The following is a 12,758-nucleotide window of genomic DNA, read 5'->3' as shown; positions in this document are numbered from 1 at the left end:
AAGGTCATGCTGTGTTTTTGTCTAAATTTTTAAAGATACTTAACATGCATTCTTATCCTGAGTGTGGGGAAATAGGCACTCTTATGAACTGAATTGTGTCGCCCCCCCCCCAAACTGTGGCAGTGCCAGCAGACTAAGACACACACACACACACACACACACACACACACACACACTGGAGCTGTTGATAAAAGTGTCACGCTCCCCTCGGGGGCAAGCTGGTCACATGGATTGAAGAAATCTGACTGGTGAAATCCAACCCATGGAAATGAAACAGAGTCATACATAAAGACTTTTCCCATAGGATTATTTATAGAAACAAAAATGTGAAAAGAACCTATATATCCAGGTACTGAGAAAAGGTTAAATAAACTGTGGCACAGCCGTACAATAATAAGTTATGCAGCAGTTTAAAATCGTTTATACAGAATTTGTATTTACAGGGGGAAAATGGTCAAATATAATTAATGCTGGAAAAAAAAACACAACAGAAGGTATGGAGAGAACATGAAAGGTGAGTGTCCTTCAGGCTACAAGTAGGACCTGAGAAGTGGGATGAGGGATTTCAATTTATTCTTTACGGTGTTCTAGATTCCCACATTTATTTATAATAAGAATGTAAAAATGGGAAAAACTACCCATATGAGTATTTTAATTTTTAAAGACAAAGAAAGGAAAGAAATGTTATCTCCAATTTATAAATTAGGAACTTACAAGTTCGGAGGGTGTGCTGGACTTAACACATCTCCCAAAGTTTGCTGGTTGAGCTGAAGAATGAACTAGACCTTCTTGCTATGCCACAATTCAAGCATCAGTCTATGGGCTACCCAACACTCCAGGTAGCTGGATGACCAACCGACCCCACCTGAATACCCAAGAACAGTTTCGAGGGAGAGCTTATGGGCGGGCAGGAGCCCCTGGACGCACGGCCAAAGCCCAGCGTGGTGAGATTAGGGCATATCCGAATTTTGGAAAACTATGTAGCCAGTTTTTTAAAGCACAGCTTCTCCATATGTGCTCATAAAGAACCATCTCCAAGATACGCTATGTGGTGAAAAAAAGGAGGAGACACAACAGTACCCCTAGGATCCATATGCTGGCATCTGTGAGTCTGTCCTATTACGATCCTCCAGAAGTGGTTAGCAGTGGTTGCCTCCAGGGAAGTCCCTACAGATATAGGGACATAAAGTGGGAGGAATGCTTACTTTTAACGCACACCTTTTAAAGCTATGTATTTATTTACCATGGGCATAGGTTACTCTGGCCACAAAAAGTAGTTAATTTCTTTAAATTAACTTTGAAGTAAGAGAAGTTAAAGGCATAAAACTACTATTCAATGCACCCCCTAAGGTGCTCATTAAAGTTAAGTAGGAAACACTTTAAATAGAACATGTTTTAAATTGTTAACATAGGAAATATTTTAAATTTTTTAAAAATAGGAAATAGCACATGGACCTAGGAATGGACCTTAGTCAGGGGCTGATGACGGTGATGACAGTGACCCAATGGGTCCCACGTGATGCTGCTTCACTTAGTGGCAGAAGCAGGACATAAATCCGAGCCTCAGCCTCCACACTTCAAGTGCACGTGGTCTGGGCCAGCTCAATTCTGAGGGGGTCCAGACAGTCAGGGGAGCACCAGGCTCTCTCTCCGAATCCGGCGCGTGCTCAAACAAGCCACCCCCCACCACCCCACCAGCCCGGCTCCCTGCCACCCCAGCTCCCCCATCTGTGAGAAGGGAGAAACCCCTTTCTCCCTGGAACATTGAAGACCCTGGAACCCGCCACAGCTATTTTGTTGGCTTGTTTTTATAGTTACAAGGTCTCCAAGCAAACATGATCAGGTCTTTGTAGAAAAGACACTGCATTTGAATGGATATTTGGGTCCATCTAGTGGAATTTCTAGCACACATCTAAAGCAGGGAGTGCATGCTGCAGGTGTAAATGGTCCATAATAGAAAAAAAGAATGTCCGTCAAAAGAAGTGAGAATCACTGATGTTTTGGCTCGTGTCAAAAAAAAATGTAGCTTTAGGGATATGCTTCTTTGCCAAGAAGGATCCATAAGCCAGTACTGTTCCCTGAGATTTCTATACATTCTTCAGAAACAGATGTCTTTCACACGATTTGGAAATACCAGGCCTCTCATCGCTTCAAAACCGCTCTCAGATTTACAGAAGGCACAGTTGAAAGGAGAGGTGTTTTATGGAAATGATTGTCGAGGTTCTGAAGAGACGTGAAAGGGGCCAAGTTTGGCTACTAACAGGTCATGTTTCCTGCATCCTTCTGCCCCACAGTCTGGGCTCTGAGGAGTCCATCAGGGGCTTCCCACCTGACGGCCCCCAGCCCTTCGCCGGTTGGCGCGCGCGTGAAGGACACCGGGTCAGGGACGCTGACAACGGCCAGGACCGGACGTCCCCACTAGCAGCTTCCGGACACGCAGAGCCCACACTTCCGTAGAAACTCGCTGAAATGCTGTCCCCTGGGAGCAGAACATGGCAAAAGGCAGGGTACTACCTCCATCTCCACATCAGAGGTTCTAATCACAAAATACTGTAACATCCAGCACAAGAAGGATTTGGAGAGTGCCTGCTCCGCGACCGGCACTGGGCGGGCCCGTTGGACCCGCCACCAGGGAGCCCTCAGCACACGTGCGGTGCGCATATCATCAGTCCTGTTTTACAAGCGGGGACCCAGTTCAGAGACCCGGGGGGTGTGCCAGTCACAAAGACAGTAAGGTGGGAGGTGGGATTTGAGCCAATGATGGGTTTGAGTCGACCGTGTGCTTTCTACAACCCCAAACGTAAGGCAGACTGGCCCAGAGAGTGGTCTCATCCCAGACACACTGTCCGGGCACCTCAACCCCTAGCATCCACCGTGGCTCCAGGGGGCGTGGGGACTCCTGCCAACCCCATCCTGCGGCAGTCCCACGGGTCTTGGCCAGTACGAGCTCAGGGTAGGGAAACAACCCGCAAGTGTCCTTTCAACACCTACCAGCTGCAACGGCTAGCTTTAAACATAAATAAATAAATAAGAGCCTAGGATTAAATCGTGTGTGTGAAGCCCTTGCCTTTCCACCCCCATGTGAACTGTTGGACAGCAGGCAGTCGGATTGCTTTTCCAAAATCAAGGTTCAAGGGAAGAAAGGATATGTAGCGCCTGGAAGGCTGAATCATACGGGTGTCCCTGTCGGGGGCGCAGGGAGGAAGAGGGTCGCAGTGAGTCTGTCTAGCTGGAACACTGTCTTTTAGGAGCCACAGCCGTAGTGATTTCTCACCCACAAGACCTTACTCACTTAACGTGCCGGGAGGTACGGTGAAATGTTTGCCACCTGGAAGGCACATTCATATCATAATGTACCACTGGTTTGATCTGAAAAGAGGAAAAGCGAGTGTCAGAATTCAGTTCAAACTGACAAACACCTGTTAAATACCAACAGCCGGCACAGCGCTGCCCTGAAACCCAAATAAAGGTGCGGGCAGGCCTGGCTAAGAGACACACAGGGGCGGCCCCAGGAAGGGCTCTGGGCAAGCTGGGTTCCGCCCTGGGAGGGGGAGAGGACTCCCGCCAGGTGACTGGGGCTCGGGGTCGGAGAGCTGTGTATTCCAGTCAGGGTAAAGGGCCAGGTGAGCAGGTGCAGAGCGGGCTAGAGCCATCGCAGAAGGTCCGGAGAGACAAGCTGTGCGGCGGTGCTCAGGACGTGCCCAGCAGCGCATCCGACAAGCAGGCATCCCTGATGTACTCCCCAGGGCCCAGCAGCCCGTCCGACAAGCAGGCATCCCTGATGTACTCCCCAGGGCCCAGCAGCCCGTCCGACAAGCAGGCATCCCTGATGTACTCCCCAGGCACGCTGCTCGGCCGAACTGTGGGCCCCAAGAACGGTGGTGGCTTCTAAGTCAGGTCTTGGGGTTCGGCTAGAATGCCCTGCAAGCAGGTGAGAACACCTCCCCTTGTTCCCTGACCCCTCTGTTCTCTTTCCTGTGAATCCACCCTGAGGGGCTGAGCCACCCCTGGGGCCTCATTCAGCTCCCACCTCACACCCCTTGTGGCCTAGACACATGGAGGGAAAGGATCTCTGAGCCCTGCCTCGGGCAAGCAAAATCTCTCTTCCGTAGGGTCTTCACATTTAAGAGAGTGCAGAAAGGGGGACGGCGCTGTTGACACACTGGGGGAGGGTCAGGGCCATGGCCTCACATAGTCCCAGAGTTGCCTCGAGGCTTCTCCATCATGACCCCCTGAAAGTCACTTCCCAGCTGTGTCCCTTCCCTGTCCCCCAGCCCAGCAGGCTGGAGAGCTTGGGGCCGGTTCACCCTCCGGACCCCCATGGCCCAAGTGCCCCACCTGACACACGAGGCCTCCACATTCCCTCTCCCCGACCCCAGTCTACCCCACCTGCCTCACTCTGCCCCTCTGCACTCCGCCAGCCTCCACGCAGGACCCAGCAGCACAGCACCTTTGCTCAGGCTCCTGCCAGATTAGAGCCCTCTGGGTGCCCCCCACACCACATGCTGCCATTCCTGCCAGCTGCCTCCCTCCCCGGTGCCCTGTGAGCTCCTGGCAGAGATGCACTGAGCCTGCCGACCTCCCACCGAGTCCACCAGGAGGCCTCACCTGGAGCCCCGCCCCCAGGGGCTACACCCACCTGATGCTGCTGACCCTCCCTTCCCCATCTCCCTTCTGACCCAGGACCGACTGAGCAGAGTCACTCGGTACTGGAGCATTTGCTGCAGGCTTGGGGCTCAGGTCTGACAAATGCGCCCCTCCCTCATCGCCCAGCTCCTGAACCCAAACCTGCAACGTTGGCGCAGCTCTACCGAATTACCCAAAGTGAGTGAAGGTCACCTACACAGTGCCTTTGCCAAGAATAACACTGACCCGTGTACTCCGAGTTCACCGTGAGAGGTACGAGGAAGCCGCACGTACCATTAACAGTGGCGACAAAGTTTTGGCATCTCATGCTCTCCCCAGCATGGGTTTTTATAAAAGAGGAGAAGGAAAATCTGCTCTTCTGGGTCTTCTGAAGGCAACAACGAGCCAGCGTGCACGCGGGGCGGGGTGGAGAATGTCAGAAGGACCGAGCCTGTTCAGCATCTTGCTGCAGGCTGAAACGCCCTCAGTCAGAAGGGGCAGCTCCCTGTGAGGCACAGAGAGAGCGCAGCGAATCGGGAGGCAGCCCACTGGGTGGGAGAGCACAGCCCGTGGACGCGGACCGCCCAGGGCTCCCATCCCACACCTGCCGCTCACTGTCCATACCACTTTGCGGGGCCGATTTCACCTCTGAGCTGCAAACTGTTCATGTTGGCGGCAGGGATGATACACCTCGGGGGGAGGGTGGTAAAAGGAACAACAGCACACCTGCCACATAGTCATAGTCAATCCAATTACAACACATGCAGAGACAGAGAGAGACGCAGAGAGACGGGGGGGGGGGAGGGACTGGAGAGAGATGGGCAGACCGCGTGGCTTCTGGATCTCACTGAGGCTCGGACAGAATTGCTGATTTCCCCCACAGCCGGCTGGCTACCCCACGCATCCCCATCTCGTGAAAGCGGCACCACCACAGACCCATTTGTTCAACCACAGAATCTGGGAGACACTGGTGAGTCCTTTCCTCCCCTACACCCCTCAACTAGCCCATTAGTGCATCTCTCAGTTCTACCTCAGAGCCGTATCCTGGACCCATCCACGGCTGCCGTGCGGGTCAGGCGGCCCCACCTCTCCGCGGCTTGTCCTCCCACCACCACGGGGGGCAGAGCCTCCCTTGTGAACATCAGTCAGAATGGTCACCCTCTGCCTCAGAGCCCATGCAGTGGAGACAGCCACACATCCACTAAAATCCCCGCTCCTCCCTTCTTCCCCACACCACAGCCCTGGATGTATTCCTGCAGCTCTCAAACATCAGGCTTGTTCCTGCGCAAGACCTTGAGCCTGGAATGTTCTCCCATGTCTGCACACCTTGCTCTTTCCTGCATTTAGTAGTCCATTTAGAAGCAACTCCTCCAAGAGGTGCTCCCTGACCAATCACACCCTTGATTTATTTCCATCTAGCATTTAATACTGTCTAATATGTTTGTGTTTATTTATTTACTTATTATTGACTCCTCCTTATTGGAATGTAAGCCTCCTGAGAAGCAGAGATCTTGATTGTCATGTTCGACAAAGGATCCCCAGAGCCTGAACAATGAGTGGTCCATAGGAGTTTGAGAAGAACGTTGTGAAATGACTGAATAAATGCTGTCATGGCAAGTGATAGGCAGCTCTGCTACCCCAGGAAGAATCCCAGAAAAAGTGAGGTCATTGAGCACGGTGGTAATGCACATGCCTACAGCCGTGTCACACTATATATAAGATTATATACACCTGCATACTGATGGCAAAAAATTCAAAGCCATGAATACCAACAACCACTGACCTAGCTTAAAAACAAAACAACAGAAATTATTATCTGCAAAACTCTATTAAGGTGCAACTACCCTAAGAGACAGCTTTCTGCTTGATTGCATAAAATTATGGAAACAATGAGCTAATTGCTTTTTTATGTGTTAATGATTCATTAACCCTGAAATCACCTGCCTAATTAAATAACCCCAGCAATTAAATACAGGATTCTGGGTTTTTTTTCCCCTGTACTGCACATAATCTCCTAAGAAAGCACAGGTGGCTTTCTGTTACTGATGGTGATGACACGTTCAGAGATCGTGTATTCGCTCATCCGCCCTGAGAGGCCGGGGGGCTCAGTGGGCTTTTAGAGCTCCTTAACCAACAGTCTGAGGTAATTAAACCAAATCTCCACCAATGCCAGAAGACACTTAAGGTTGCCGCAGGTTATTTCCCTAAGTAGCAGCTATGGTTTATTGAATGCCCATTCTGGCAGGCACTGCATTCATACCTAACCCTCAAAATAACCAGGCAAAGTACTCACGCGGTAAACAATCAGAGCTGCTTCTTATTTTCTTCACCAAGAACACACCGTTATGAAGTGTCCTGGCCACGATAAGCCATCAAAAAATATTTGATTGTAGATTTTAGCCAACTGGGGGTTTGAACCTAAGCCGGCGTGGCACATAGGAGCCTGAGTCTGAGCCATCCGTGATTCCAGCACTGTCTCCATCACCTTCTCTTTACATAACCTGCAACAGGTTGTGCACCTGTGTCCTCGTGCATGCATGTAGGTGCAAGCAGCGCCGGTCTCCTGAGGGCTGCTTTCAGTGTGCCTAACATGAGATGAGATGATGCAATTGTGGGGCGCTTAGCAAAGCACCAGGAATGAGTTAAGAGTTCGGCTGAGAGCAGTTGTTGTTTGTTGTTGTTGTTAGCTTCAAAGTCCCTGCTCTTTGCACCCCTTCGAGCTGCTCCAACTACCCTCAGCGAACATCTTCACAGCCTATTCCAAGCAAAACATCAAACAGAAAAGACTCAAGAGAGTCTAGCACCAAGAAATAGATCTCGTCAGGTAACCACATCAAGGGGAGAATCTCATCATGAGCAAATGGTGCTGCTCATCAGGGTCTGGAATGTGGGCCATGCGAGCTAAATTAACAGAGAGGCCCCTAACACCACTTGACAGAGGATGCTGAGCCTAAGAGCCTAAACAGATGTATTTGTAAAGGGACAATCACCACAGATCACAGAAACCCTACAGAGAGTGCAGTGGGCTCCCCATTTCTCATTCTGCTCATTAAGGAAATGGTCACCCTGGGCCACCTCCAAAGCCACTTTGGTTCTCATTCTGTGATCCTCTGGGTCCAAAAATAAACCAGCTTAACTCTTTCCCAAAATGTCCAGAAATCTGCAGAGGTCAGCCCCTCTGCCGCATGATGTGAGGACAGGAAAGGCAGGTGGGGGGAATCGCCCTTCACCCCCCATCCCAGGCTCCACTGCCTACAGAAATGTAGCAAATCTGGGCAAACCCTCAACACCTTCACAGCCCTCGCCCTGGCTTTACCACTGGGGACTCTGGAGGGGAGACCAGGCAACTGTGTCTAAAGCAGGGCTGGGGAAATGGGTTCTTGGCCTTCTTGGTCATGATGAGGATGAATTTTTATTTCCCGGTTTTGGGGAAATGTTGAGGGTTGTTTACATTTAAAAAAAAACGAAACAAAACAAAAGAACCATGACTGGGGTTTTATAATTGACGTAGCTGATATCATGTACCGTGTAAGGTTCTATCATGATTCTAAAAGTTAGGCTTTTGTTCCCTCTGGAAGGTTGGGAGGGATTGCAGGGCCACCTGTCCAGACCTCACTGGGGGTTTCTTGATGGCGATGCCACTGGAGGGGTGGGTCCCTGTCTGGTTTTCTGAGTGCCTCCACGACAGTGGCCCAACTGAGTTATCATAAGACTTGAGTGGAAGTTCCCAGAGCTAGAGGAGTGGAAGGGTTGAGGATGGCCCAGGCAGGAGTTCCAGGTCCCCTGTGGGGCCTGGAGGCCAACCACTTGCCTGGGGTCAGCAAGGGAAGTCAGAGCAGCTGAAGCCCAGGGCTCCTGACCTCTGACAACAGCAGGGACTCTGGAGCCAACAGCGACAGAAACAACAGCAACTACTATCAGCTGAGCTCTTAACTTACTTCGGGCATTTTGCTAAGCAGTGGGCAGTGCATTACCTCATTTTGTGTTACTCATACCAAAAGCCACCAAATTACTCCTCCTGAGGGCCATTCAAATTTTCATATTTCAAATCCTATTGGTTTAGTGATTTGTTGTTTTATATTGAAAGATGCTTTATCTTCTCCAAACTATTTTGATTTACCACCTGCTCCTCATACACCAACATCTCTCTCTCTCTCTCCTCGTCCCACCTCGGCAACCTCAGGCCTCTTCCTCCAACAGAGGGGGACACAGTATGCAAGCCAAGTAATCAACCAACGAGCAACCTTGGGGTGAGCTCGGCATGCAGAGGACATCCTTCAGCGACTCCTTTTGTAAACATAAAATAGCAACACATGAGACTAACCACTCCTACTGCCCTACTGTCGACTGCCTACGTTACCTGCAGAGTCTCGAATGATGGCGTATGAATAAAATAACCAAAAAGGAAGAAAGAAAAAGAAAGAAAGGAAGAAAGAAAGAAAGAGAGAGAGAGAGAAAGAAAGAAAGAAAAAGAAAGAAAGAAAGAAAGAAAGAAAGAAAGAAAGAAAGAAAGAAAGAAAGAAAGAAAGAAAGAAAGAAAGAAAGAAAGAAAGAAAGAAAGAAAGAAAGAAAGAAAGAAAAGTGAGACTATGGGGGTGCAGGATTAGGAAAAATGCAAACAGCAGCAGAGAAAAGAAGAACAAAAGCAGGGTGAGTGCAGGCCAGCGCACTCACACTTTACCATTATTGCTGGGGTCAGAGGTGATTCATTCTGCGCATACGTTTAAATTGTGTGGTTAAAAGAAGTCGTAAAGCTGCGGATAAATGCCGACCGATGGAGGGGGAAGAGTTACCCACGTCAGCTTCGATGAGGAGGCTAGGGAAAGCAGGTGCACCTAGCAAAGTTGGCAGAGAGGGGAGAAGGAAGCAAGCTGGCAGACCGATGCTACACGGTGGGCTCCAGCGCGTGCCCAAGCCAGTCACTCCCCGTCTGCCCGATGCCAGAACAGAAATCTCCATCGTTGGGCCAAGAGACTGTGTCCACAGTGTCTCTGACAAAAATGCAAATGTATCACAAGGCAGAGAAAGGAAGTCAGCTCCCTCCTGTGACAAAACAGCAGAAGTCATCCGCGAAGGCCCGGCGCCGGGGGGGGGAGGGGGGGGGGGGGGGTGGGGGGGAGAAGGGTATCCCAAAGAGACAGGGAAGAAAGTGAGGGTGCAGAGAAGAGTCACCCCACAGAGGAGCATGGTTCCCTACACAACACACAGAAGAAAGTTCAAAGCAGAACCAATCAAATAGAAAGCAGAGGCAAAGAAATCAAGAAAACCAATAAAACCGGAAGTTTGTTCTTGGAGAAGATTGATAAAATTGATAAAACTATAGACAGTCTCATCAGGAAAACAGAGGGAAGACACAAATGACCAGGAATAGCAGCATGAGGGGGTCACATCACTGGGTTCCACAGATGTCAACAGGATCAGAGAACATTATAAACGACTCCATGGGGCGCCTGAGTGGCTCACTCGATTAACCATCTGATTCTAGGTTTCAGCTCAGGTCATGATCTCAGGGTCCTGGGATCGAGCCCTGCTGCAGGCTCCATGCGCAGCCGGGGATCTGCTTCTTCCTCTCTCTGCCCCTCCCCCAGCTCCCATGTGCTCTCTCTCTCTGTCTCTCTAAAATAAGTAAATAAATCTTAAAAAATTAAAAATACATGACTTCTTGCAATAAATTCAACAACTGAAATGAAATGGACAAATTAAAAGACACAAATTAGCAAAGTTCACTCAAGAAGAAACAGACAACCTGAGGAAGCTTATTATCTAGGAAGGCAGTTGGACTTGTAGTTAAAAACCTTCCCACAAAGACAACTCCAGGCCCAGTTGGCTCCACTGGTAACTTCTACCAAACATTTAAGGAAGAAATGATACCAAAACTAGAGAAAGACATTACAAGAATAAAAACCTACAGACCAGCATCCGTCCATGAACACAGATGCAAAAATTCCAAACAAAATTTTAGCAAAAAAAATCCAACAATATATGAAAAGGACAATATTTCATGAGTGGGGTCTGTCTCAGGAATGCAAGGTTGGGTTAATATTTGAAAATCAATCAGTGTAATTCATAATATTAACAAACAAAAAATGAAAAACCACGGGATCATCCCAGCAGACACAGAAAAAGCCCTGCCTAGTCCTACATCCCAAGCAGAGCCTCTCCCCCAGTGCAGGCCTGACCCAGCCCAGTGGGCAGAGGGCATGGTGTTTTATATCGTCGGCCTTCAGCCGTCTCCTCCTCCCTGCTCTTCCAGGGTGCGGCTGGAGGGCAAGGGAAGGGCAGTGTCTAATGCGAATGGAGCTGCTGCAGCTGACTTCCTTAGCGGGTATCCAATGTGGCTTTGGCGGCTTTGAGGCGAGGGGGCTGGAGCAGGTTGTTCCGAGAACCAGCACAGAGCCTTCCTGCTACACTGTTTCTGAAATAGGAGACACATTCTCCATCTGAGGACTCACCGGAACCTTTCCATCCCTAGAATAAGATAAACAGCTAAAACAGTCAATAAAAGACTAGTCTTTTAGCTCATTATTATATTATCGCCACAATTATGGGGATGTCCCCCAAAAGCCACAAAGCAGGAAAGACATGATGTAGTAAGTAGTAGTAAGTAATCAGAGATGATAAAAGAGGGGTAAGGTAGGTAGTTAGGCAAGCAGTACAGGTAGCAAGAGAGAGAGGTGCCCACCAGGGGGACCCACAAACCTCAGCCCTAGGGGTCTGGCACTCTGTCCTCATAGGGAACAGCAGGACACAGATCTTAATTTCAGGCTACATTTACGGTCCACTCATGGGAACAGATTTCTTGGACCAAATCTTCCCTTTCAGTCAAAGTTCTTGGTTGTGGCTCATTCAAGGTTGGCCACAGCACAGATACAAGTCCCCGAACATACTACACTCCCACCCAGACAGTCATTTACATATCAAACAACAGTAGCAATCCATTTTCGGTGACTTCTTCCACAAAGAGGGAGGGGCCAAGGCAGCGGGCCTCAAGCACCCCCCAGTCACGCACACTATGCCGCTCAACCCCAAGGGTAGTTATGGGCGTTCTCATGCACCACTGGAAGCAATTACACCTTTTCAGAAACTTCCTGGCCATAAATATTAAAGAAGTTACAATCGTGCCTCTAATTCCACTTCTCTACAAACAGTCATGACTCTGAGCAAATATGTCTGTATAAGGGATCCATTACATCACTGCTAAAAAAAATGAAAAAGCAGAATGACCCAAAGATCTGCTAATAGGGGTGGGTTAAATAATTATGACAGGTTCACATGACAGAATATCTTGCAGCCATCAAAAACATGTTGCAGAAGATCAGTCACCATGGGAGAAAGTGGTCACAACATACAGTAAATAAAAAACAGGTTGGAAAACAGTCTGTATTGATGGATCCCATTTCTGCAAACACATATACACATGCGTACACATGTATTGTACATGCGTGTGTTTCCATGTATACATGCTTGCTGCTAGAGCACAGAAGAGCACCTGGAAACAGACGTGACAAAGTCAAAGAGCGCTGACCTGGGGAGATAAGATTGTGGATGACACCCATTTTCTTCATTGAGCTTTTCTTTCTTTTTTTTTTTTAATTTTTATTGTTATGTTAATCACCATATATTACATCATTAGTTTTTGGTGCAGTGTTCCATTTTTCATTGTTTGTTCATAACACCCAGTGCTCCATGCAGAACGTGCCCTCCTCAATACCCATCACCAGGATAACCCATCCCCCTCCCCCCTCCCCTCTAGAACCCTCAGTTTGTTTTTCAGAGTCCATCATCTCTCATGGTTCCTCTCCCTCCGACGTACTCCCCTTCATTCTTCCCCTCCTGCTATCTTCTTCTTCTTTTTTTTCTTAACATACATTGCATTATTTGTTTCAGAAGTACAGATCTGTGATTCAACAGTCTTGCACAATTCACAGCGCTCACCATAGCACATACCCTCCCCAGTGTCTATCACCCAGCCACCCCATCCCTCCCACCCCACCCCTACTCCAGCAACCCTGGAGTTTGTTTCCTGAGATTAAGAATTCCTCATATTAGTGAGGTCATATGATACATGTCTTTCTCTGATTGACTTGAGTGAACCTATTCTTATTTCGTTAGATCAGATTCAGTTTTCAGCA

General features: G+C 49.0%; 1 protein-coding gene across 4 annotated transcripts in view; it reads right to left on the bottom strand.

Annotated features, from left to right (window-relative positions):
- DCDC2C (doublecortin domain containing 2C) overlaps nt 1-12,758 on the bottom strand; it is a 137,021-nt gene that overhangs the window by 103,764 nt on the left and 20,499 nt on the right. For all 4 annotated transcript variants that reach the window (XM_073896950.1, XM_073896949.1, XM_073896947.1 and 1 more), the window contains exon 3: nt 3,293-3,369. In XM_073896950.1, the coding sequence (XP_073753051.1) occupies nt 3,293-3,369 (77 nt within the window). The remainder of the gene's footprint in view (nt 1-3,292; nt 3,370-12,758) is intronic.

Source organism: Callorhinus ursinus, unplaced genomic scaffold (genome assembly GCF_003265705.2).
Source record: "Callorhinus ursinus isolate GAN/ISIS: 27379988/994484 unplaced genomic scaffold, GSC_fseal_2.0 scaffold10, whole genome shotgun sequence".
NCBI classification, from domain to species: Eukaryota; Metazoa; Chordata; class Mammalia; order Carnivora; family Otariidae; genus Callorhinus; species Callorhinus ursinus.
This window is presented reverse-complemented; position numbering and strand designations above follow the sequence as displayed.